At 26.9% G+C, this 27,012-nt stretch overlaps 1 protein-coding gene across 4 annotated transcripts; it reads right to left on the bottom strand.

Moving 5' to 3' along the window:
- Positions 1-26,310, bottom strand: LOC113868376 (dnaJ homolog subfamily B member 1). 4 transcript variants are annotated; one of them, XR_003505360.1, is made up of 4 exons: positions 25,555-26,310; positions 21,451-22,336; positions 12,517-12,519; positions 1-97 (listed from the first exon to the last, which is right to left on the bottom strand). XR_003505360.1 is itself a non-coding variant. In XM_027503879.1 (3 exons), exons 1-3 carry the CDS (start codon positions 26,121-26,123, stop codon positions 21,892-21,894), a joined length of 750 nt encoding a protein of 249 aa, XP_027359680.1. In that variant the 5' UTR covers positions 26,124-26,310; the 3' UTR covers positions 21,531-21,891. The 4 variants fall into 4 exon arrangements, 3 of the variants coding, with proteins under 3 accessions (XP_027359661.1, XP_027359680.1, XP_027359671.1); XM_027503879.1 differs by lacking the exons at positions 1-97; positions 12,517-12,519 and having other exon boundaries at positions 21,531-22,133; positions 22,251-22,331; positions 25,697-26,310; XM_027503860.1 differs by lacking the exons at positions 1-97; positions 12,517-12,519 and having other exon boundaries at positions 21,184-22,336.
- Between the last annotated feature and the right edge of the window lie 702 nt (positions 26,311-27,012).

The following is a 27,012-nucleotide window of genomic DNA, read 5'->3' as shown; positions in this document are numbered from 1 at the left end:
TCACTTACAGTGTTGTTATATTTCTATTCTACTTCTCTGTTATGAACGATAATTGCATAAGCTTCATCCTCCTCATCGCTACCTTCTTCATATGCACCTATTGTAATATGTTTCAAAATGACATACAACTCAATGACAAGTTAGAGTATGACGCTTGTGATGAATATAAAATATTTGTTAAAAATTATCATCGTTATTTATTGCAATTCCTTGGTATTGCATAAAACTTCCAAAAATAAAGATTGGAGAACCGTTGGTTATATTCTCTATTGTTAAATATTCTCTATTATTTTTGGAGTCTCTACCTCAATATATTGACAAAGTCAATATTTTGGTGTGTTATTTGATATATTGTAAGAAATAAATATACAATTTGACTTATCACATGTAAATCTCACACATTCATTCGTGTTTACAATAATTTCAACATTAAAGTAAATTATTGTATTTGTGCTCATTCTTTTTTCAACTATAAAGTAGTAAAATGAGGAATGAAATGATAATATTCAGAGAAGTTAAATGGATAGCTTTAAAAGCTTAAGATGCAATTCACTGTAAATAATAAATGTCTATTTATAAAATAAGATTTTAAAAAGTGTAAATGGCGATTTTACTTTTCAAAACTTGCCAATAACAATTTTTGCTTGCAAATTTTTTTTTTCTAAAACTTACCATTAATAATAGTTTTTGAGCTTTATTTTTATTTTTTAAAAAAATTCTAGTGGTGATTTTTAGAGCTATAAATTTATTTTTTCTTCAAAACTTGCTATTGGCGACTTTTTCTTCTACCTAACCTTTTTGTCTTAAAAATTGCCATTAGCATTTTTTTTAACAAAATCCATATTCAAGTGATATTTTTTTGAAATGCCATGTTTTGATAATTTTATAAAAAAAAACCCATATTAAAAAAAAGACCTATTTGACAAGATATTTCAATTAATTAAAATGTTTATTTCACTAGTAAAAAAAATTATTTGATAAAAATAAAAGTATGTAATTAAAATACCTAATTATTAGCAACTTTTTAGTTTTAGCATAAGTCAGCGGAAAGTGATTTTATTATTTTTGTTGATATTATTTTTAAGTGATTCATTGTTTATCTATTTAATTTTTTAAATTTTACTTTCTTTGCTTTTCTTACACTGAAAAGGAAGGAACTAAGTCACAAATAATATTAAAATATAATACTGATTGCATATATTATATTATAAATTTTTTATTTTAAAATTATATAAAATTCTCTCCTAAAAATTAAAATGGATTACAATTTAATTTATTTTAAATTTTTATTAAAGTGTTGTTAAACACTTATGTGATATTTTTTAAATAAATTTTTACACTTTTTTTAATGTTTGAAGAAGCTCTATAAGTTTAATGTATTTTTCATAAAATAGTAAGTATTTGTCATTGTTATAAGAGTCTTAAAAATTTGTTTCAATATCAAATAATGAAAATAAAATTAAACGTGAAAAATACATACAACTTGTAGCTTAACACGTTAAAGAAAAAGGCAGGTCCTAAAAAGATTTTAGGAACTGCGGCATACAAAAAAATTAGACTAAATCCGTTTTGTATAATTCTCAGTTGAATTGTTAATGTAAACAAGGTCGAAGTGTGTTTCCACTCGTGTCACATCCTAGCTAATACATCAACTTGTTTTGGGTAAAAAATTAAAACATATATTTTATAATGTATACAATATAGAAGTACTTTTTGATATAATTATTTTATTTAATAATTTTTATAAAATATAAAGTTAACATATTTAAGTAATACTAACATATTAATTATATATATATATATAATTTAAATAAATGGATTTTTTATGACTAGTATTAATTTATTTATTAATAAATATTATTTATTAAAACAAAACGATCCAATAAAATAATAGTTAATTTTTAAATTTATAAATTCTTACAATCTTAATCTATTTATATAAAACTTTCAATTCAAGGTTTATTCTTAAAATAATTTGATTAATATTTATGCATTCACACGTATTTGAATCACATAAGTAATAAAAATTCAAGTAAACTATATAAATATGGGAAGATTTAAACAACCAAATATAAATTTAAAGGGTAGTCCGGTTTCAGAAAATATTTATATATTCTTATTAATTAAATTATAAAATATCACATTATGAAATTTGTATATAAATAATAAAAATAAAATTTATTTTTATATAATTTTTAAGAATTAAATAAAAATGAGATAATGTTTTTATAAATTATAATTAACAATAAAAAAATAATTTTAAAACAAACAAGCTTAATAATTAATTTACATATAAACAATTATTGCAAAAGATACATTTAATTATTTAATATAAAATAATAATGATTTCGTTGATCAAATTATTAGTCTGTAATGTATACATATTTTATTTTAATATATAATTTAAGAAATATGAAATATCATAATATTTTATAAAATTAAAAAATGTAAAAGTTGAGAACTTTATATAATCATAAAATTAATCAAATATAACATACCAATAAAAATTAGATCAATTATGATGTATATCTCAATAAAAGTGTAATTTTAATATATAATATTATATTATGTTGAAAAATATAAATGTTAAAAAGTATAATCATTTTATATATACAATATACAAAAAAGAGTAAAATATATCTTAATACTAAAAATAAATTTGATATAATTAATTAAAAAAATTGTAAGAGAGATTATTTGAGAATAGTTTAAATTTTAAAAAAATTGAAAGTTATAGATTATAATTTTACTAAGAGAGAAAATATGTTTTCATATGAAACTAAAAATCATGTAATTACTAATATTTTGTTGTAAATAATTTATTAAGCATTATAATTTTATAAACATATATAAATATTTATGAAAATTTGTAGTTTATATAAGGTAATAAGAAAAATTTATAAATATAAAAATAAGTATTTGTAAAAAATTTGCAAGTTTAGATAAGGTAAGAAATGTTTTTTATAAATATAAAAATGTGTATTTATATAAAAATTTAAAATTTTATTTAAAATAATGATAGAAAAATTAATAATAATTTTTATTTTTAAAATTTAAAATAAAGTTAATAAAAAATAGATAACACGTAAAATTATTATAATAAAAATAATATATATATATATATATATATTATTTTTAGTTAATTTGAATCTTTATATATATATCAAACTGTGAAAAAAATAATTTTATTAATATATTTATGATAAGAAGACTCTATAAAAGTGAATTATATATAAGAGGATTATTTGTTTACGAAAGAATTTGCTGAAATCAAATCACCCATCAAACAAAAGTGACATATTCAAATAGACACGCTTTCTTTGTTATGTATTTATTTCAACCAACCAACAACCAAGAACCTCTATGCCTGTATGGTACGTAAGTTTACCCAATTTTCGGGCATAAAATTAACATTGGGAGGTTTTTTTATTTTTTATTTTTTATTTTTTACTCTTGGCTTCAAAATAATTGATTTTCAGCTATGAACTTGTTAAATGATTCTATTGTTTCAATCTTCTTAGACATCGTTTTCAAACAAAAATCAAATATTTAACCATATTTCTTGCAAAATATTTTTTACCTTTTAAAGGCATATAAAGGGACTAAATTGGCAGAAAAATTATATTTATTAATGACTAAAAGTATTCATGGTGCCACGAGATTCTTATTAATACAATAATCTTAACCTAAATCTACTATTAATTTAATTACTTCAATATTGAAAACTTATTAAAAAAAAGCTAAATCATGAATTAGCTTTTTATTAATGAAATCAAACAAACCGCACAAGTAAACTATATATCTAAGGGGGTGTTTGGTATTCGGAATGTTTTAATTTTTTGGTATATTATTTAAAAAGTTTTTTTTTACCTATGATTGGTATAAGATAAAAAAATATTCTCAAGAATGTGAAATATCTAGAAAACTTAAATTGTGAAAAAATTGAAATTTTCATTTTTCTACTTCAATAGGTGAGTATTCTCAAATTTCTCATAAATATAAAATTTTCAAACAAAAATGCCCCCTCTTTATGTCGTTTCACTTTACCAATTCTAAATTATTTTTTTATTTTCTCTTCTCTTTACTTCACTAGTCTCTTTCAACTCTTTCCTGTGTGTTATATTAATTCACAAAATTTTTATTTTGACTATGTTTTATGACTAATATTTTTTTATTAATCTTAATTCTTATAATTAAAATTAAATATTTAAAATAATATTTTAAAATATAATTATTACTAAAATATAACAAATATTTTTACATTAATTACTATTATTATTTTTATATTTATGTTTATTTTTTAATTTTAAAATATTATAATATAATAATTTTATTATTTTTTATATTATTAATTTTGATTTCTATAGACTTTAATTTAAATTTTCATCAATAACTCTACTTATTAAAAATAAGTTAAAAAAATAATAAATATTTTATAAACTTCTATAAAATATTATATAATTAATAAATATTACTAAAATTTTCTTAAAACGCACTAATTTTATACAAAGATACATACAACAACTTAATTTTATCTTAAAAATTAAATTTACAATGTATTGAAATTCAATTTTGTCTTAAAAATTAAATTTAAAACTAATTTAATATAAATTTAAATTTAAAACTAATTTCAACAAAAATTAAATTTAAATTAATTAAAAAAATAAAATAATTTAAAATTTAATCTATATAATTAGTTTGTAGTAGATAGACGATGAAAAGTTGAAAAGTAGAATAATATGAAAATATTTATTAGTTTAATATAATATAAAAAAGAAAATTATATTAATAGATTAAAATATATGCAAATATAATTTTATATTAGTTGTTATAAAATTTAAATATTTTTAACATAATAATTTAATAATAATATAAAAATATTTATAATATATTTTTACCAAATTTAAAACCAGTTTTGAAAAAAAGTTAAAATGGTTGGTTCAAAATTCAATTCATCTAATTAGATTTTAAATAGATTTAGATTGATTTTTTGGACATCCAATCCATGCACACCCTTAATGTTAATATTTTTGAATCATGCAACAAAAGGTTTTTTTTTTTTTTATCAACATGGTGTAATCACATCATGATTGTGAAATTGATGGTATGACCACTTTTGTGAAGCAATGAAATTGTAAGAGAAAAATAAAGCAGAGCTTTATATAACTTACATTTAAGTTAAGGTTATTTTTCTAAAAATAATAATATTTTTGGGTAAGTTTTTTTAATACCAAACATGGAAATGGGAGAAAATAAAAATATTTCTAGAAAAGTTACTTAATAAACAAACATAGATAACAAGTTACTCAGGAAACACATTCCTAAGATCTTACTTAAAAAAAATTTTGGATACCAAACACTCCCTAACAGTAGTCAGGGTTGGGAATGCCTGAAGCTTTTCTTTTTAAAGAGAATGGGTGAGCTATTGAGATGCTAACTAAATAACAATAGTATAAAAAAGTGTGGTAATATTTTAAAAATAATAAGAACTTTTTTTTTCTCATCCAATTTAATCTGGATCCAACTCAGGTCGAGCACATAGATGTGGTGCGTAAGTCTATTACTAGAGATTTTTTGTATACACAAGAACTTAAACCTAAGAGTTTGCTTAAGCAAAACCGAGCCGCTTGCCAGTCGGACTAATCTCCTTTGGTATAATAAGAACCTTTTAACATTGATTGTTAAAATAACTGATATAAAATTACTTTTTATATCAATTATTTTCTGAATTGATATAAAAATAAATTAGAATTTTAGAAAAGAAATTTTTTAGAACTTCATAAAGTTATATGAAATAGACACATTATTTGCCTAAATTAAAATCTTATGTTAAAATTTATGTCCTTTCAAAGTTTACAATAGTAATGACAAGAAATTATAAATTTTTTTATATTGGCTGCTAAATAATTAATGTAAAGATATAAAAAAATATTTTTTACATTAGTTATTTTTGGAATTGATGTAAAAAGTACCTTTTATATCAATTCTAGAAATAACTGATATAGAGTACTTGTTACATCGGTTATCAAAGTATAATCAATTCAAAATTAAATATATTAAAAGCACTTGCCAATGAATTATCATAAATTAGAGATGATAAATAAATTTTTACTTGCATTTTCAAGCTTTTGTTAAGATTTTTTGCTACATCATTGATAAACACAAATTCTTATCAAGTATATCAAACACAAATTCATCGGTCCTATTTTTTCTTTAGATGGGTCGTCGCAAATTTCTCTCACATACAACATCAATTTGAAGTAGTTTTAGTGTCAATGGATTCTTTTGTAATGCTTTACAAAACTAATGTAATTCTGTTTTAAATATTCTAATATCTTAGATAACTCCATAAAAAAAGAGTAGATAGTATTAGATTTTTCATAATTTTTCTCTTATTACTTGATGAAAATTATTTTAGTGTTAAAAATTCCTATGCTATAAAAGCCTTAAGGAATTGAAAAAGTTTCACAAACATATGGATTGAGGTTTTTCAAATTTGTATTAGGTTCAAAAGTTAGAGTTAGTAATTTCAAAACTAAAATTTTCTCTTGTACACTAATCCATTTCACACAATTTTTATGTCAATTTATTAACATTACCATTAACAAAAGTTCCAATTAATTTCGAGATTAATAAAAAAAAACTCAAATTTTCAGATTGATCTATTAGAGCTCATTACATGTACACTGTTATATCAGAATTAAACATGTTTTGATACTACTTAATGGAAAAATAAATCTAATAGTCAATATGACAAATGATAAATAAATATTATAACAAGATTAGATGTTATAATTATCTAAAATGGTAGAGATTGATAAGTTCATAACTAGTGTTTCCTTGATTCGTAAGAGAAAACTAAAATTTAACGTTTATATGTTATAATATTTAAAAATGCACTGGCAATTAAATGATTGATTTCAAATTTTAAACAATTGTGAAATTATGAAATGAGTTAAACATATTGTGTGAGTTTTATTTAATATTTAGTCCTTATTTAATATTTAGTCAGTGTTAAATTTTGAAGTAAAAAATGTTTTATAAAAATTATCATTTCAATCTTACCTTTTATAAAATTGACTTAAGCATGGTTATTAAAGATAAACTCATCTAAAATTTAGGAACTCAACACGTAAAATTTAGGTTCCCTCGCTGCAGCGACACACATTCTCGCTACAGCAAAAAACTCAAAGAAAACTGTACTCTGTTTTTTGTAGAATCTCGCTATAGCGAGACTGCACCCAAAAATACACCATAAATTGTCGCTCTGTCGCTACAGCGAGAAGGCGACAGTTTCGGTCCTTCCTACTAGGGCCCTCTCGCTGCAGCGAGGATAGCCCAAAATTACACCCTTAACCTGTTTTCAGTATCAGAAAATCCAATCCAATCAATCATACACCCTCGCATACATATATATACACATATTCATACTCATTACACACAAAAATACCATCATTACGCATTTAATGCAAATTTACAACATCTATTTACACTTATATGCACACACACACACACACACACACATATATATATATATATATATATATACATTTATACTTATATAAATAATAATAATTAATATTACAAAATTCGGGGCGTTACATATTCTACCATAAGTTTGTTCACAAATCTACAAATCTTAACTAATTTGACTAATTATTTAATTGGTTGTTACTTGTCCAAAAATTTAACACAAATTCAAGTAAGGTATAAGAAAATAAGAATATACAAATAGCTTAATTAACATTTTAGATCCATTATAATAAGAATAATCTCTTGAAGGAAGAGCACCCAATAATATTGATGTTGTGATTTATTAAGGTAAAAGGACAAAGAAACAGAAGTAAGGCATGACTTGCATAATGGGTAGGGAGCCAAGCAAGTTGACTATTGTTGTATGAAGATAGATAATAAAAAAGAATGGGTCATTAAGAATGAGGAAGCTAAGAGAATGTTAAATAAAATTAGGGATTCCTTGTGTACTAACATGGGTCATTAGGTTGATGAGTTAGGTTGGATTTTGTCACTCTTAACTTAAGACTCAATTCATACTTCATCAAGTTCTAAGTTTTTACATGAATAAACTCGTTTACTTGAAGCAACGAACTTATTATTTAACAAATTGAGTTGAATTAATCAAGTTAATTGAATTTCGCTAACTTGTGAATACTAAAGATATTTTCATGATTCTAATATAATTTTAAATTTATTTTAATAGTAAATTAATTGATGTATTGATCAATTATTTTGAAGTTGTTTCATTTTAATAAGTAGTATTGAATTTAAGTCCTAGCACATAATTTTATTAAATATTTAGACAAAAAAAATTGTAGATCATAATTGCCTCAAAAAAATTAAATTTGAATTACTTATAATCATTGAACATGTAAATTAATTATAAAAATTATTATAACTTGATAATTTTGAATTTATTTTTAAATATATAACCGTGTCAAATATTTAAAAAATCACTATAATAATTTTATCAAACTCAAAAAATTATATCATATAAAAAAGTACCCTAAAAAAAATTAACTATATTTAAAGCAAGGCATCACTCAATAATCTTTTCTAGAACCTCGAACAATAATATATAACTACCATATTTAGAGATAAAAGTGATAAAATATCACTAGTAATTAAATTTTCTATATCAATCAATGTTATTAAATTAAAAAATAATTCAAAATAAAATTTAAAAATATAATTATAATTATTTTAAATTTAATTTAAAAATTAAAAATACATATTTTTAATAAAAATATTTTGATGATAATAAATAGGACTTAAATTATATTATAGCGTAAAAAGTTTGAACGTCTCGTTAGAAGAATTTATCTATTTTTTTTATACAGATTATGGTTTGGTTTGGTTTACTTTTAACAGTAAAACTAAAAATGGAACTGAATTAAGTAAGAAATGTTATTTTTTGTTAAATTAATTTATGAGTTTGAAATAATAAAAATAAAAATTAAATATTCAAATGTATTAAGGCTGCATAAGGAATAATTTATACCAAATACTATAATTTCATTTAGATAATAAGAGTCTTAGGAACTTATGAAAATTCACAAATTCTTTGAAGATTGCATGAAGCGCATGTGAATAAAGACAGAAAGAGTGAGAGAAAGAAGGGTCCCAATGTGCCCTCAGACATGTGTTGGAGCCTTACTGGGCAATCTAACGTGTTTGTTGGGCTCAAACTAATGGGAAGCTCATCATCACATCACATGATTTTTGTCCGTGTCACACCCTCCAAGCATGGTACAATCCGTACTGTTCCATGATACCCGCTTCAAACATTTAAGCTACCTTCTCCTTTTTTAATCAAAATTATTATATTCACTTTATTAAAACTATTCCTTTCTATATATACATATGAAATTAATCTATTCAGTAGAAAATTTTATGTTTAATTTTTACATACAACTAAACTGAAAAATAAAAATTAACTCTGTATCTTTTGAGTTCGTGAAGAATTCATATTTTTTAACCTTTAAAAATATCAATTAAACAAATTATAAATATACTTTTTCTTGTATGTTAAAAGTTTTGTATAAAAATTTTAAAAATAATTTATAAATTTTTTAAAAAACTATTATTAATTTTTCTTATATTTTTATCTATTATATTAATTAATAACTTATTTATTTCTTATCTTTTATTTTAAAAATAAATTAATTATTACATATAAAATTATAAAAATAAGTATTCATTAATTTTTTAAAATAAAAAAATCAAATAAATAGCTAAAGTCTCAATGGAAAAATGAATGGTATTTACCTATATAAATTTTAATATATCTCAACTTATTTTTATTAAAAATATATTATTTATTATTTTGTTAATCATTTCCAATATTGATCAAGCAAAATTAATCTTTTTATCTTTTAACTTTACGATAAAATTTATTTTCATCCTCAAACTTTATTTTTTTCTACGTTAGTTATTTTTGTTAACTATGTTATATAATCTAACAAAAATATCCTAGGTAGTAGCGCTCAGATGACTTTAACACTGTTAACTAATCCTACCTAAATATTTGAATTGGAAAGTCATCAATACACATGGAGAAGTTGTCTCACCTCAGCATCTTTCTCTCAAATAACAATCTTCTCATTAATCCAGCGACCTCAACTTGGTGAAAAGGGTAAAACTCTCTCAAATAACAATCTTCTCATTAATCCAACAACCTCAACCTGGTGAAAGGGGTAAAACGCTCCTCCATGATAGGTTCGTGGTAGTTATGAACAACATGAAGCTAGTGGAGGGACTCAAGGGAAGTGGTTGCGAAACCAAATTCAAATTGGATGACAGTGAGAAATGAAAAGACATATATTTTGTTCTATTTAATATTGCAAGTTATGATATTGTTGCAAGCTTTAATCTTAATAAATCAATCTCTTTGCTAAAAGAAAACTCTTTTCAGCTTGCAGATGAAATTTTTTATAAGAGAAATATTCTCTTGGCTCTAGGTAGTCATCTTATCTCTAAATTCTTTATTGTCAACACTGTTCATGACGAGAATGCCCCAATGGAGGATCCCTATATCATAAACAAGCTTGCTAATATTCTAGTTTCTTTATTGGCATTGCAGAAAACTATCCTAAATGGAGGAATTTCTACATCATAATATGCAATTTTGTTGGATTTCCTAATTATTATTTGAGGTATAGAAAAAGGTCTACCCATCATGTTGGGAAACATGCTCATCTTACACTTCTAGTCCTGTCTCTCTCCTTTCCCCCAACTCAATAGAAAATTATCTCCAAAATTTTATTCCAAACATCCATTCAATCATTTGGTTTATAGAATAAATTAGCAAAGTACTAACCCATGCCCAATTATCAATTATAAATTTGATTTACAGAACATCCATCCTGCTCCCTTTCTCTCTTTGCGTCTAAAGCTTGCAATTTTTCACTCTATTGCTTATTGGATTATTTCAGATTTGCATGAAAATCCAAATTTAATTATAGGAAGGAAGGGATGGCGGGACTGCAAGAAAGGAGAGAAAAAGCTACAAGAAAAAATGGAAGATGCGGGTGGGGAAAACAAGGCTGGTGGGTTAGGAGGAAATGGTGATAAAGCTATGAGAAAGGAGAGGGAAAGTTATGAGAAGGGAAAAAAGAGGATGCGAGAGGAGGAAGTAGGGCTAGTGGGTTGAGGATTTAGGGGAAAATGGTGGGGGAGTTGTGGGAAGATGAAGAAGAAGTGGGGGAGTTGTATTTTTTAATTATTTTTTTAAATAAAAAAGTCTACGTATGATTAAATAAATGACGTTAAGCCCCTTCAGCGCCACGTAAGATGTCTCTGTTACGTTATGTAACAGAGTTAACGAAAAGTACTAACATGTGAAAAAAATACTTTGAGGATTTAGGGGAAAAAGTTAGAGAACGAAAGTAAATTTTACTTTAAAGTTAAGGGACGAAAAGAATAATTTTGCCTATTGATTAATAAAACCTTTTAATAAATGAACATTTCAAGTTAAATTTCTCCATAAAAATTTGCTTATTTGGGATTCCACAGATATGGAAATAAGACCAAGACACACCTTTCTCAAGTAGCTCAAAGACAAGGATGGGGATCATACTCCACACACACACACACACACACATATATATATATATATATATATATATATATGAATATTTATTACTTTTCAAAATCTTGTAACTCTCCCTCAGTCTATCTCTCATCCTTCACTCTATATTATTTATTTTGCAAAAACTCAAAACATAGTCCAGAACATGAGTATATGAATAACGACTATACCTTAGAAGGTTAAGAAATGTTTCAGATCTCAGTAATAATGAAGGATGATAAGTGGCTGGAACAGTGCGGTTTCTTTTCTCTCTTTTGGCCTAATTTCTTTCTATGCTCTTTTCTTCTTCTTGATATTTTTTCTTTCCTTCTAAAGTTCTAGTTATTCATTTTTATCTTTCTCTTCTAAGAAAAGGTTTGTTGTATTTTTTTTTTTCATATCTCCTCTAAAAAAATGCCCTTATCTCCTAAAATTTTTGCTTTTTTCTTGAAAATCGATTGCCTCTTTTAAAAATATTTTTATTTCTTTTTGAAAACCTCCCTTTTTTCTAGATTTCTTACTTGTATATTTATATTGTCTTCATTTTATACTTTTAGAGTTTTTATAAAACATCAAATTTCTGAGTTTTTTCTTTTCTCATGTTTAAAGCTTACTCTGGATGTTAGGTATATGCTTGTATAATATAAGATTTTCCTTTTTAGAGCTAAATTAATTTTTTTATTTTTTATTTTTCTGTTAAAACAACTCTATTATTTATCTTTTTTAATATATACTTTTTTAAAAAATATTTGAGAGCAACAAACAAATTGGTATTCACAATCATGCACATAGCACATAGCAAGTCATCAATAAAATTTCCCTCAAACACCTTTTTATAGTTTGTCAAAAAATTTCTGTAGAATTTTTTGTTTTCACTGTTTTTAGGGATTTGTTTAGAGTTTTTTTGTCCAACTAATTTTAATTTCATATACCAACTAGGACCACAAAATTTTTATCAAGTAAAAAGGGTTAAAGGTTCCCCTTGACACAAAATCATTTAGCAAAACTATCCCTTAATTTATTAACTATACTCACATTCCTCATTTGATTTTTGTGAAGTTGAAAGTGGGTGGTTGCATCCTCTCCCTTTCTTACTATTTGGTATGCTTTGGTCTCCTCATTGCTCCTAAGAGATTGGAGTTTTCTACTTAATTGGTTTGGTGGAGTAATAGTGTTTTGTTTAGTCTTTCTTTGAATTTTTCAAGTGTTTAGTTATGGAATAAGTCATGGTTGATAGTGTGGGGGTTTCTTTAGTATATGTTTGTTATTGTCCAAGGGTTGAAAATGTTTGAATTGCTAAAATAGAAAAATTTTGGCTAAGTGTTCAAAGTTGTTCCTTGGCTTTTATGTGAACTTGCCTTTCAACTTGCATGAAATTTTTTGAACTTTTTCTTGGTTTCTTGTGTGATTGGGTATTACGGCTATATATTGAGGTATTAGTCCAGCATTTTTCTCTGAGAATTCCCTCCCCCTTTCGGTTTCCTTCCATATGTAAAGTGGCCTCCAAAAATTTTTGGCTCTTAATTCTCTTGCTAATCAAGTATAATTTCCTTTCTCTAATTAGTATTAATTAATGATTAATTTGAGAAGAGTTTAGTTTCAATTTAGTTAGGCTTATTGGATAGAAATCTTGCATTGACCCAAATGTCTTTTTCATAGAGTTTTGGTAAACCAAGTTTTATCTCCTATTGGCTAATTCCATTAAGCTTATTCCTCACTTAATTATTGCTAATTTAACTTCACTTTCAAGTCACAAACCATGGAAATGAGCTGGATTAGATAGAATTGATAATTTTGCAATTTTTTTTTCAAAGTTTTAGTCATTTCCACATCATGTAGGCATTGTTTTTGTGGAATTTAATTTAAATTTTCTACTCAATATTTGGGCTTGGTTCTTGAACAATCATAACCCTATTTAGTCTAACAAATTACCATATTATCTTTTTGCTCAAATTGAGCCAACATTCCAAACTTATTCTAACAGTATTTTAGTTAGTTTAGCCAATTTTACAACTTGTATTTAATTTTTTATTTTTATTTCTTTTCAACTGATTTTAATTATTGTAAACCTTAATTTAGATAATTTATAATCACTTAGCGATTTGAATAATTAATCTCTACTAAAATTTAAGTCATACCTTACTTGTTTTGTCAATTCTTCCTTAAATTGCCTCCTTCTTTTTTATTTTATCAATTTTGCTAAATGTAGTTCTCCCTTTAATTTTTTAATTTTGTATATAATATTTAATTTTAATTTAATGAAGTTAATATAGAGTATCAGCACCCCATGTCGCACCCTTAATTGAGGGAAACACATGGTCTTTCATAATCTTTCTTTTTCGGAAAACTTCCATTGATTGATTAACGATGATGGAAACGTTAGTTACCTTTGTTTTTTGTTTTTTTGTTTTTATTTACAAAATACCTAAAATTCCGTCGAAATAAATTTCTTGTCACCAAAAGGCGTTAATTGAATGTTTTTGGAGATGAGACTAAGGATTTATGTTGTAAAGGGTACCTGCGGTGGCCTATTATTAAATACCTTTTAAATTTTAATTGTTTTTGGTACAATGATTCGATGAATGCCAACTTTTCATGTAAGAGATTTGCTTGTCACCCATCATATATAACGGTGATTTGCTTCTTGTCGTGGGACCCACTTTATAAATTCTGCAATTATATTCTTTAGTGTAAATTTTGCTCTTTGTTTTTGGAATAATTTTAATATTTGAAAAGGAACTTATGTTCGGTATCTTTCCCATTCCCCTCATTAAACGCGTTTTAAATTCTTTATTAATTTTCAAATAGTTTCATATACATTATGTTTAAAAATTAAAATTAAACTCTTAAAGCATGTTTGATTATTGTTTTGAAAATAGTAAAATATTTTAATACAAATTTATATTAAAATTTAGAGTTTTTAATTTTTATCTAACTTTTTTTAAAATGAAGATTTATTTATTGCTTATTTAAATTTAATTATATTCATAAAATATTTAAATTAAAATTAAAATAAATGAGTATTTAATTTTTAATTTTACATATATTGTGTTTTAAAATAATTAAATCCAATAAAATGAAAGGGACTACGTCCAACATTCTTACCTGATAATTTGAACTTGATCTAGATTAATTGAGTTGGATCCCATTTTTAAAACTAGACTTGTATATTTTGATTAGAATTATGTTACAGTTAATCATATTATTTCAATCCAATCAGAATAGTAATATAATGTTTTCATATTGAATTAATATTTTAACAATTAAATAATATGCATGGATTTTAAATTGGTAATGTTAAATGCAGAATCGACCCAAGTAAAAGCCTGTTCAAGGTTTTGTAGAGTTTTAAAAATTATATATAAAAATTATAACTTAAATTTTAAGCTTATAAAATAAATTAAATTTACATAAATTGTAAGAAAATGTATAATTAACAAGAAGTAGGCATTGCAGTAATTGTTTACTTTGATAAACTGTGCGTAGGTACCTCTCTACCTTATCTGTCATAGTTGGGACAGATTCAACTCATCCTCCACCTACAATTAATACTACCTATCTCTCTGGATCCCAATACACACGTTCCATTGCATGCATTTTGATAAAAATAAATTATTCTTATCTTAAATAATAAATTTATTAAAATTAAATAAAATATTATTTATTCTAAAATATAATATAGTACTAATAGTTTAATATTTATCTAAAATAAAAGACAAAATTTGACAACTTCTAATAAATTATAAAATATAGAGTTTAATATTCATCTCACAATTCAAAAATTATACAACATTTAAAAATTGAAAGATTAAATTTTTATTAATTTTTCATTTTTCATTTCAAATAAATTGAAGATAAATCAGAATGATGTAAAGTTAATAAAAAATGATATCCAACAAATGATATTTACAACAAAGTTATTATAAATTTGAATGTTTGATATAAAATAAATCATATAAAAATATGCGAGTGATGTAAATATGTGATCTGTCTCTCATGTGTAAAAAAGTAATATTTATAATTCTTTTGATATAGTCAAACTATGAAACACATAGTCACATTCAATAAAATAAATATGATATATTTAGTTTTAAAAAGCATGTTTAAGTATAAAGAAATAAAATTAAACTTTATAAAAGGGATATATTCTATATTTTGTGTTTAATTAGATATATAATAAATAGAATAATAATATATTACTAGATATTGCATATTATTTATAGTATTACATATAAAAAGTTTATATTTTATATATTAAAGAACTTATAAAGTTATACATAAAAAAAAGATTAAATTTTAGTTGGATCAAATTAATAAAGGATGAGCTAAACAAATAATTTACTCTAAGACTTTTTTTTTTCTTATAAGAAGCCATAAAATGTAAAACCTTAAATGAGTGTGATCACACTCCCTTCCTTGTTAACTATCATAGTGATGATAGAGTCTTATAACTTAACTCTTGGTTTGAATACCTAGAACAACACAGTTGTGACTGAATAAAACAATCCTAAAAATATTCCTATTTATGGTGTATTTAAATGCTTAAAAACGTGGGTGTCTTATTTGAAAATACCAAGAAAGCAACAGTAGTGCATATACGTTGATGTTGTATTGGTTTGATAGGAGTGGTATAGCATGAGAGTAGTGCTACATGACACACTAACGTGGCATAACCATAGAAAACTTATAGTTCCCTATACCATAAAGTTGCATTGCCTATAATCTTTTATAATAAACATGTATAAAATTGTTGAGTGTATAACTACATTCTACTTAGGCAACCCTTTTAGAAATTTTGCATCATTTCAGGGTATTTTAAACTTAAATAAATTTTGTAAATAAAAGATTAATGATAATATTAAATATTTTAATAGTTTGAATTAAACTAAATTAGTAAAATTTCTAAAGAAAAAATTATAAAAATAAACTATTAAAATTAACATACAGAATTTCTATTGATAGTGGTGTCTCACAATTCAAATATAAATTAAGATTATAAATAATTTAAAATTTAATTTGTTTATTTAGAAAATAATATATTCTAAAATATCAGATTTAAAGTATAAATAAAAAATTATTTAAGAATGATTATTTACCGTTATAATATAAAAGTATATATTAAATATATTAAGTTTGGCATTAAATATAAGAAATAATTAACCTTGTAGAGTTATTCTCTTTTATTACACTCTTTTTTATTCCATAATTTAACCTTTTGCCTATTATTTTGTTAATTTTATTTTAAATTTTAAAGATAAAAGGTATTATTTAATTTTCTCTTATTATCTTATATAAACTTTTCAATTTTTATAAATATTTTTATCTATATAAACTTTATGATACTTAATATATTATTTATTATTTCAAAATAAATTATATTTTAAAATTATTAAATCTTTATCATTTTTTAAAATTAAGTTATAAAATTAAGTTAAAATATTTTTTTAAAATTAATATTTTAAACAATTTTATTATATATTGTATATATAATTATTTTAAAATAAATACTTGTAAATTACATGGACTATAACTAATATTTTTTAACAAAAAATGATAAAAAAAAAAGTATTATTTTCGAGTTAAGTTAATCTAAATATGCAGGAAATATAACGTTGATAAAGATATTATGATAGAGAAAAGTTTTTTACATCTAAAATAGAAAATTGAACCTTACCATTCCTCAAATACTCTGCGAATTTCAACTTTTGATAATTTAGAAGTTTTCGCAAAGTTGAACGAACTTATTTACTGTTTAAATTATTCCTTTTGAATTCTTCAAAATTACTATTTATAGATCATATCATTATACTATTTTTATAACGAAAATAAAAACACATTTTCAAAATGATTTGCCTTTCCATCAAGGGAAATTCCCCAGCACCATTGTCTTTTATCCCCTTTTAATTGCAAAATGAAAAGAAACTTTGGACTTTTTGTACGACAAACGTGATGTTAACTTTCTCGTATAACATATTTTCCATGCACAAAGGAATCTTTCTACAGCAAAATCATTTCACAAGGGCAAAAATCTCCACACAAAATAATAAGATTTGCTTTGTGCCAGTGGAATCGTGGGTGTTGGGGTGCCTTTTTCTTTAAAGTAAGACCCTATCACACATTAACTACTATGATATGATTCGTTCGTGCTATAATCTCTTCCTTTATTCCAGCTACAAATAAATAACAAAAAAAGGAAAGCTGTGAGAACATTGCAAAAGTTGATGCAGAGCACAGTGTCGCCAAACTTTGGAGAAAAGTAAAAAAAAAGCTTACTCGTTGGATTGACATAACTCTTTAGATGAACTCCAAAATAACTGATGTTTGAATTTCATCAAATCTACTTAAACTTGAATTCATTATAGAATTATAAGTCATAATTTTTGTGTCAAAACATAATTTAACTAATTTTAATCAGTTTGTAAGTGTGTTAAAATTTCACTAAAATTTTAGTAAAAATTATAACTTGTAATATTAAAATAAAAATACATTTAAGTGTACTTGGGGTCAATCAAAATACAGAGTCATGTTATTTAAAAAAAAAAAAAAAAAAACATGATTCTTTTAGAGAAAAGAAAAGAACAATTATACTTCTTGGAAACATGGTTTGTCTTTGAGGATTTGCATTTTGTTACCACAGAATATTCTGGCAGGCAAGTACAGAGAATCGACTTTCGGAAAGCACCAATAGCAGTGGGACAGTGTGGTTAAGGTAATATAAACTAATAGTTTAACAACATGAAAGGAATATAATGGAATCAATGATAAACGGACTAGAAATATATGCTTTTCTGGGGTCTATTTCTGTGGCAGACATGCGTATCTGATCTTTTTTTCTGGGTGTGCGGTACTCTTTTATGTTGATTATATCCATAAATATATGTGACAATAACGGTACAAAAGAATAATACAAATCAAGTATCACGACTTAGAGGCCATGACAAAAATCTAACAATAAAAATTACACAAGGAAAACGAACAAGTGATGAAATAAGAATTGGTTCAGAACATTATTGGGATTTTGTGGTCAGTGGTCCAGAAAGGGAATCAAACCAGATCAAGTTCAATTTCTTTATATTGTTCAATGCCATTAAATTCTACATTCTGGCTACCTAAGCCTTCATTGCCAGTGGCATGTTGCCAAGGATAGGGCTAATAACCAAGAATTGAAACACCACCAAGAATACTCCCAAAACGTGGTTTTTCCCCGAGAAAAAAAAAATGGTTAAACTACGCTTGGCACGTGTTTTAGCAATTTATCTTTAATCAAAATTAATGTTCCATTTTTATCAGTTAATTAGATATAATCAGATAAAAGTACTACTAGATGACCAAAAATATAGATAAACTTAGTAGTATGTGTAAAAATAAGTAAGACACGTATTTATTGTTATTTAACCCTTATAAAATCAAAACAGGAATAAGGGAAAACTTGTTCAACCTGTTTTTTTTGTTTTTCCAATGTTCAATTATATTTTGTTTCGTTATTATGGGGTTGGAAGAACATGGGCCGGTCCATTAACCCGGACACCCATTTGTCAAAGATCAAATGGTGGTGATTCGTAACAAAATCAAAGGGATTGTTTTTTGCACCCCTTCTCGTTCTTTTTACAATCATATTAATTTTGTTCCTAAAATAACCTGTATATAGCATATTAGTGATTATTAGCGTAGTCACTCTTTCAAATGGGGTTGGGCAAAAGTGAAATTTGGGTGGGTTAGAATTCAAAAACTTAAAATTGAAGAAATGTAATTTCCTACAAATTTGAATCGGTTTCGTCCAAATAATGTTTCAAGTTGGGTAAGTGGCCGGTGGATTAAGTCGAGCCCTGATGAAGATTAAAAACCATATCACTAGAGATGAAGAATCATACGGAATATATTTTTTGTCTTTGAAGTATAGACTTGTGTATTTGTTGAAAGGTAGTGGACTAGATGTTCACCATACACAATTTGATTTGAGGTTGAGCAGTACTTTGAAGCAGTGATTGAGCGTTAGCAAAGCAGGCAGAGATAGTAAAATTCTAATTATTGCATTTTGGATTATATTTGTTGCTATGTTTTGATTATTGGATCTTTTGTAATTTTTCGATTTTTGAAATTGTATAAAAACTATTTTCGGTATTGTATGTTTGAAATCATATAAAATAGTTTCCAATTGTGAATTTCAGAAAATTTTCCAAAAGAGCAATAAACCTTTAGATGTTTCCGACAATATCTAAAGGTTTCTAAACATTAGGTAGGAGTGGACGGTGGAGGCATAAAACCGATGTAATCAGTTTCCAAAAATAGACCTCCGATTCCGAGCAAGATTATTCAATTTCGTAGGATAAGGACAAGAGTTGCTGCAGTTTCACCTCCGGAAGGAAAATAGAGAAAAGATTTAAAAAAAATGAAAAAAGTGGTTTTTGAAATGTTAATCAAGGGTAAATTTAGAAAAAATAATAATTAGAAAAATGTCAAGAGTGGTGTTAAAAGTATTCTCCAAAAACAACTAAACGTAAGCTCTACTTTTTCTTTTTAGTTACTTACAATGTAGGAATTGGTTTTTTGGGTCGACAGTAGGCGGTTCGGCAGGGCCTTAGGGGGGCTAATAAGCTTTAACCCAACGTGATAAAAACTACTAAAAACTAAAATCCCAAGGTGATAAATGTTTACTACATAAACTAGTTCTTTTCTATTAAAATTCAGACCCTACACATAATATCCAGCACAAAAACCCTAACTTTCGACCAAAAAATGACAACCTAACAGAACACCTTTATATTTTTAAAGAATTTCACAAGTAATTAAAAATGCTACTGAAGTAACAAGGTTTTTAAAACAGACTATTTTTTCAATTTACATATTTATATCCTTATTCAGAACGTAATTTAGAAGCCTTAAATCCCTTGAAGACTCTAGAACACTATTAACGAATCAACTAAAATTGATGAGTAAGGTCAAATACAATGCTGCTGAAATTTTTCTCCCTTTACCAAGAAAAGAAATCTCCAAAAATAAACCGTTTTTCAATACCATGTTTTCTCTTCTTCACACACGATTCATAAATTCTAGGCTTAGCTGATTTTTTAATACGTCTACAATGATTGATGTGTAATTTTATCTCTTAATAATTTACTCAATCTATTAAAATTTTTAATTGTTAAATTTAAATCCGATTATTTTAATGATTCTAATTAAATCTTTCAATCAATTTTCTTTAAACTTAAATACATTTTCCCCCCTCAAAATCTCCGTATACCAATTTAACCATTTAAAACTCATTTTCACTCAATCTATCCAAAAAAAAAATTTCGTTTCACCCAGTAAAAAATGTCAAATTTTCCTCTTTAAAATCTTCACTACACACTACTATCTCTTTCTAAGTTTCATCTTATTTTGTTACTTTCTGAACCTCTTAAAACATTTTCTACCTCAAATCAATAATTAAACCCAATTATTTGATTGAAATAAAAAGATCTTATGTAAAGAAAAATTAAACTAAGGATTTGATTGTAGAAATTAAAAATTTAAACTAAATTATTATAAGACCAGAGACTCACAATGATCCCATAAAATAACCAAAAAAGCTTAACTCTTCCTCCATATCATTCCACAAAGTACAATCTCCACCGCTAGTACGGATTATTTAAATTGGAAAAGAAATTTAAGTAAACTTTCCTAAGATTAAGCGTTTGAAGTGGATAAAACAATCATATATAAAGCGTTTCTACATATTCATGAGATGTAATACGGTGGAACTTGAGAGTTGATAGAGACAAATATAACATTTCTAAACACAAGCACAACAGCTGATCAACAAAGAAAATTCAAAGGAAAACTTTGCTCGATATGCATCAAGTTTTTTTATGGCAGAAATCACGAACCTGTAATAAAATCATAGACCACGATTCCATGTTGGACTTTAAATTTTAAAAGAACAGCATATCAATAAAGTAACCTCCAATCAATAAACAATCAATATATACAATTCTCATGGTATGAACATGATTCATTGTGATCCTATTAAGACTAATAATCTTCACGAGTTTGATCAAAAGGCAAAATAAGTTGAAGCAAAACGATGGAAACTAAGTTGAATTTACCTACCTATTTGTTTCACTAAGATTGACGCTTCCACTCATTTCCAAAAAGTCGATTATGTTTCCTATCCTGCAAAAAAGTCCAAAAGTTAAGGGTTCACCGTAGGTTATCCCTTTATACTCAAATTCACCCGTAGAGTATTCCTGTTATTCACATGCATCAACACTCTGCACATGATATATTTACAATGTGCATCCACCAGTGACACCAAATACCAAACTCATTTATGAGATGCCACCTAAAACTCTCCTCAGATCAGACTTCTGTTCAGGTGTTAGCCTTGAGGGATACTTAACATCAAGCCTAATTCTCAAATTCCCCTTCCTTCCAGGCTCTTTTGATATGGGCATTCCTTCATTAGCGACAACAACCTCGGCACCAGGTTTGACAATATCTGTCAATGGGATCATGAGACTCCTTCCATCCAAGGTGGTGAGATCCAATGTTTTACCTGTAAGGGCCTCAAGAAGGGTTATCTCCTGGTTGATCACCAGATCATTACCATCCCTTCTATACAGAGCATGTGGTTTCTCATCTATCACAAAAATAAGATCAGCTGGGATGACACCGGGCTCCTGGTTACCCTTCTCTGGAAAGGTAATCTTGGTTCCTTTCTTCCAGCCCGGTTTTATCTCAATAGTCAAAATCTCCTCCACATTCCGACCTTTGCTGAAATGGAAATGCACATGTCAAACGTTGTCAACAAACACAAATATCCATTTCCCAGAAGTAAAAGAACCACAGCAGAATTTTCCGAAAAAGACATTTATGCTGTCAGTATTACAAGCCAGACCTTTCCTTGTTTCTTCAAAATAGCAGAGTAATAAGATTAACTATCAGATTGCAGTTTTCAAGATAAAACTTTCACTTTGGATTTTAGAATACCAATGCAATGACAGATACCAATAAATCAGGGTAATAGAGGCCCCTACTGAAAATGTAGAAAAAAAAGGTTAATCAATCAAATCACTACATGCATACATTAGAAAAGAAAATTGCTAAGCTTAATTAAACTTCGTTCCCTTCTAGTTTCCCGAAAGTTTGATTTGGTCCCCAAGTTCCAATTGCATCAATGCACCCTATAGTTTCAAATTGATCCAAGTTTGAAACTTACTTTAAAAATATTATTATTTCCCAACAGGTGCCAGATAAAATTAGCATTTGGGGTAGTTAATCTTTCAAGAGTATGTAATACTTGATCAAGTTGATTTGTCTTGTATTTCAATTTTCTTTTCAAACTTGGAAAATTTATATTTTATTTAACTCAAAAGTATATTGACCCATACATATCCTATGCTTTAAAATTTCCCAAGATTTAGGCAGGATTGAACATGATACAAAACTGTATCAGTGCTACCTTGAGTTGCATTGGAAAAGCCAACAGCCTAATGCTTAAGGCAATATTACGTCTATTTTATATTCTTGCTCCTATACTTTAATGACCATACAGAAACCTCTTCGTTTACAAATATTCATTAATGAAAAATGAAGCAATATATGGAATAAGAAAAAGTCGCCAACTAAATACAAACACAGTGGGTGTTGTTTGATTCTTGTTTTCACTTTCAATTCACATGGTTTCAATAAAAATTACAAAATTTTGACATTGTCTTCATTTTGCTTCTTGTTTTCAGGAAAAAAGTTGGAAATGAAAAAGTAAAATACAACAAAAACAAAATCTTATCCTACTAGATAAGGTCAGCTACTTGCACGATACCATTGAGCTCACTAAAAAATTAAATTCTATGACATATTATCAAGACACAAGCAAATTTTTTTTTCTGAGTTTCCTTCACAAAAATTTTGAAAATAGAAAGCATAATTTGTAATTATCAAGACATCAACCTCAAATGTCTTACCTTCATGTTATAACATTCATTTTACTAAATTTAATTGACAAAGGAAGTTCTAGAAGTCATTGAGTATCTTAGAGAAAAAATTCCGAAGGAAACAAGTATGGCAAACATTTGCTTCATAAAACAAAGTATGCTACTGAAGTTTAAACATTTTGAAAATGAACTTATATAATTTCAACTGTGCTTGTGAGCTATAAAGATAACAAAATTTATTCTCTAGGGTAAATATAAGAAAGCTTGGTGAAATGAATTTAATTTATATAGCATTATCAAGTCTAGCAATGAAAAATAAGAGACTACATTGATCCATTCAAGCATAAAAAAGAAATCCGCTGCTCAGCAAACATTGATCAAAGGCCACTTCACCCAAAGAAAAAAGGGCACAAGTTCCTAGTAGCCCAGGTAAACTATCAATGAGATTCTCATGCGTAGACCAAAAATTATAATTGCTAGCACATTTAAAATTTTTTGTCATAATCTTCAAATCAAATGAACTGGATATATAACCACTAGATTCCATTGGAATTGGAATCTAATGGTTTATCATTCCATACCTTCACCCGTGTCATTATGAATTATGTTTCATTCATAAGGAAGGTGATGAAATAATTCTTCAAACCTAAGTGAGACGCCTAAAGTTTATCATATAAGTGATCACTTAGGCAACAGGTTAAACATGTATCTGTCTCAATCAATACAGTACACAAATGCTAAGGGAATCCTGATAGCTGGTAGTCTTAATATATGAACACACTATATTAACTAGGTCCAGTCCAAGCAAGTGCGAAGTGTACATGGCCCTCATTACCTGCCTTTCAATGGGAAACATCAAATGCATACCCTACTACATTCCCTTTCACAAAATTTTATCATGTCCATAATAAGGTCAAAACCATACCAAATGAACATTAAAAGGCTTCCAAGATTTGAGTGGAAACAACATTCTGGCATATGTTACACTTAACTCTTATGAATGACATCCTTTCATTTGTAAACTAGAAAATTTTCTGCTCACTAGAAAAAGTAGCTCTTCTAAGATTGACAGCATATAGATTCATTGTGACATTCATATTATTTTACATACATATCTCAGTTACTCTGAATGATTTCATGGCTTAGACTCACTCTTTAAATTTCAAGTTCAACAACTAACCAAAATTCCATATTTCACACATGATTCCCAATATCAAATCTGACATCATCACCTAAAGCCTCAAAGTCCACTTCAGCCTAGTTTCAGGACAAACCAAATATTCTGCCACAACATTCCACTCCAATATAGAATAAATGACCAGAAGCATAGACAGGTGATAGACATGAAAGAAAAAGTGAATAATGCCACTAGCAAAACAAAACCATGATATCAAACTGTTTGGTTTCAGGAAATGTTTTTTTGTTTTCATTTTTTGTTTCCCTTTTAATTATAAAATTATTACCTTGTTTGCATTTTGCTTCTTATTTACAAATATCTGTATAAGAAACACTAAAAACAACTTCTTTTTTTCTGTTTTCACCTTTCCCTATACAAGTCTTTGAAAACGGGAAATAGAATGAAAATAAAGTAGCAGTTTTTTAGTTAAAAAAGTAAAAATATAAAACGTTTTCTGAAACTAAACAGTCCCTAACCTAGCCGGTCAAAGATTTGGACTTCAAGAACAACCAACCATAATTTGGTTCAGCATCCACTCCAGTTAAGTGTAGTATAGCGATACCAAGTCAAAGGGGAAGGGGAACAAGGAGAGGGTTTTCACTTGAAGGGCGAAACATCAATGTCATAAACAGAATTTGCAATTTGTGCTAGAACTTACAGCTAAGGTAAACCTTCGCGGTAAACGCACACGCACATCTAAATCAAAAGTAACACCAATTCAATGTACTTCATTTTCACTCTTAGTTGAAAATTAGATTCAATCAACCGAACCCTCACGCTGACTAATCAACCTTTTGACACATAATATCTCAATCTCAAAGAAGCACAGAACATTCCAAACACGCAAGTCACAATTAGGATAGGATTTCAAACCGGTTTACCCGAAAGCATCGTAGACGTTCCTGGAGATCTTCATTTTCTTCTTGACGCCTTTGTAAAGCTCTTCCAAGCTACAGGGAAGCGCGTTCTCCACCGCGGCAGCCTTCCTTCCCGTGGCGCCAAACGCGGCGCCATTCGAGGTACGGAAGAAGCCGTCACGGCGGGAAGAGGCGCCAGCGCCGACGTCGGCAGCATCCGCGCCAAAAAATTCGGCGTAAATGTCGTCGGCGTCGCGGGGGTTGAAGCGAAACGACGTGGTAGCGTTCTGGCGGTGATGGTGGTTCTGGAAAGCGCGTGAAGAGGACGAAGAAGAGGAGGATTGGGAAGGTGGCGGGAACTGACCCGATTTAAGTGCCTCCTCGCCGTAGAGATCGTAGATCTGACGCTTCTGCGGATCGCTCAAAACGTCGTAGGCTTCGGATATTCGTTTGAATTTGGCTTCAGCTTCGGTCTTGTTAACGGGGTTTTTGTCGGGGTGCCAAATACGAGCGAGTCTCTTGTAGGCTTTTTTCAAATCATCGTCGCTGGCGTTTCGATTCACTTTGAGTATGTTGTAGTAATCCATCCCCATTGCTCTCCGACGGCGTCGTTTGGTGGTGGCGGCAAGGGTAGAAGAACAGTGCAGGACCGTTGCAAACGACGGTTACGATTGGGTGGGGGCTGAGTGAAGATTGGAGGACCTTAATAAAATGAAAATCGTAATCATATGCGGGTCCCTTCCCATTATTATCACCTACGCAGCTATATTAGTTTCTGTTTTTTCGGCTTTTTCTTTTTTTTCTTTTTTTCTTTTTTTATTTCGACGTGCTTTGCAGGAACCTACTGGGGTGGGTGGGATCTACCTGCGTTTTCCTTTTCTCATTCCGTGGGCCTTTCGTAGAGGGGAGAAAGGTGTTTTCCAAGTAACTCAACCATGGTTGTTATGCTTTATATTATTCATTTTATTCGATTATAATTGAATATAAATTTTAATATCGTGAATAATTAAATTCTAGAGTTAAGTAAGTATAAAAAGTATATTTTTTTATACATTTTGAAATAAATAAAATTAATGCAAATATATTTCACATTTTACAAAATGCTATTTATTACTACAATAACAAACTCATTGAATTTAGTCAAACACTACATTTTTTTAAATGTTATTTAAAATTATTAAATTTATTACTCATATGGAATTGTTTTAAAAAGTATAAATTTTTAAAATACTAAGAAAAGGGCCAAGTTGGAATTACTTAAATATAATTTAAAGTCATTTTTAACATATACCAAATATAATCTCCAAAATTAATGCCTGATTGTTTAAATTAGAAAATGTACATTAAAAAGTTGTTAAAATTAACTTCGATTTGGGTACGTTAACAAAATGAATAATCACGAACACTCATTCTCAACAACAACAACAATAAAGAAATAACTTTGGAATCCCAGCTTTTAATGCGGGATTAGATTTTGCATGA

This window comes from Abrus precatorius, unplaced genomic scaffold (assembly GCF_003935025.1).
Source record: "Abrus precatorius isolate BTA unplaced genomic scaffold, Abrus_2018 Scaffold10, whole genome shotgun sequence".
In the NCBI taxonomy this organism is placed as follows: Eukaryota; Viridiplantae; Streptophyta; class Magnoliopsida; order Fabales; family Fabaceae; genus Abrus; species Abrus precatorius.
The sequence above is the reverse complement of the archived record's forward strand: the minus strand, read 5'-3'. Positions and strand labels throughout refer to the sequence as shown.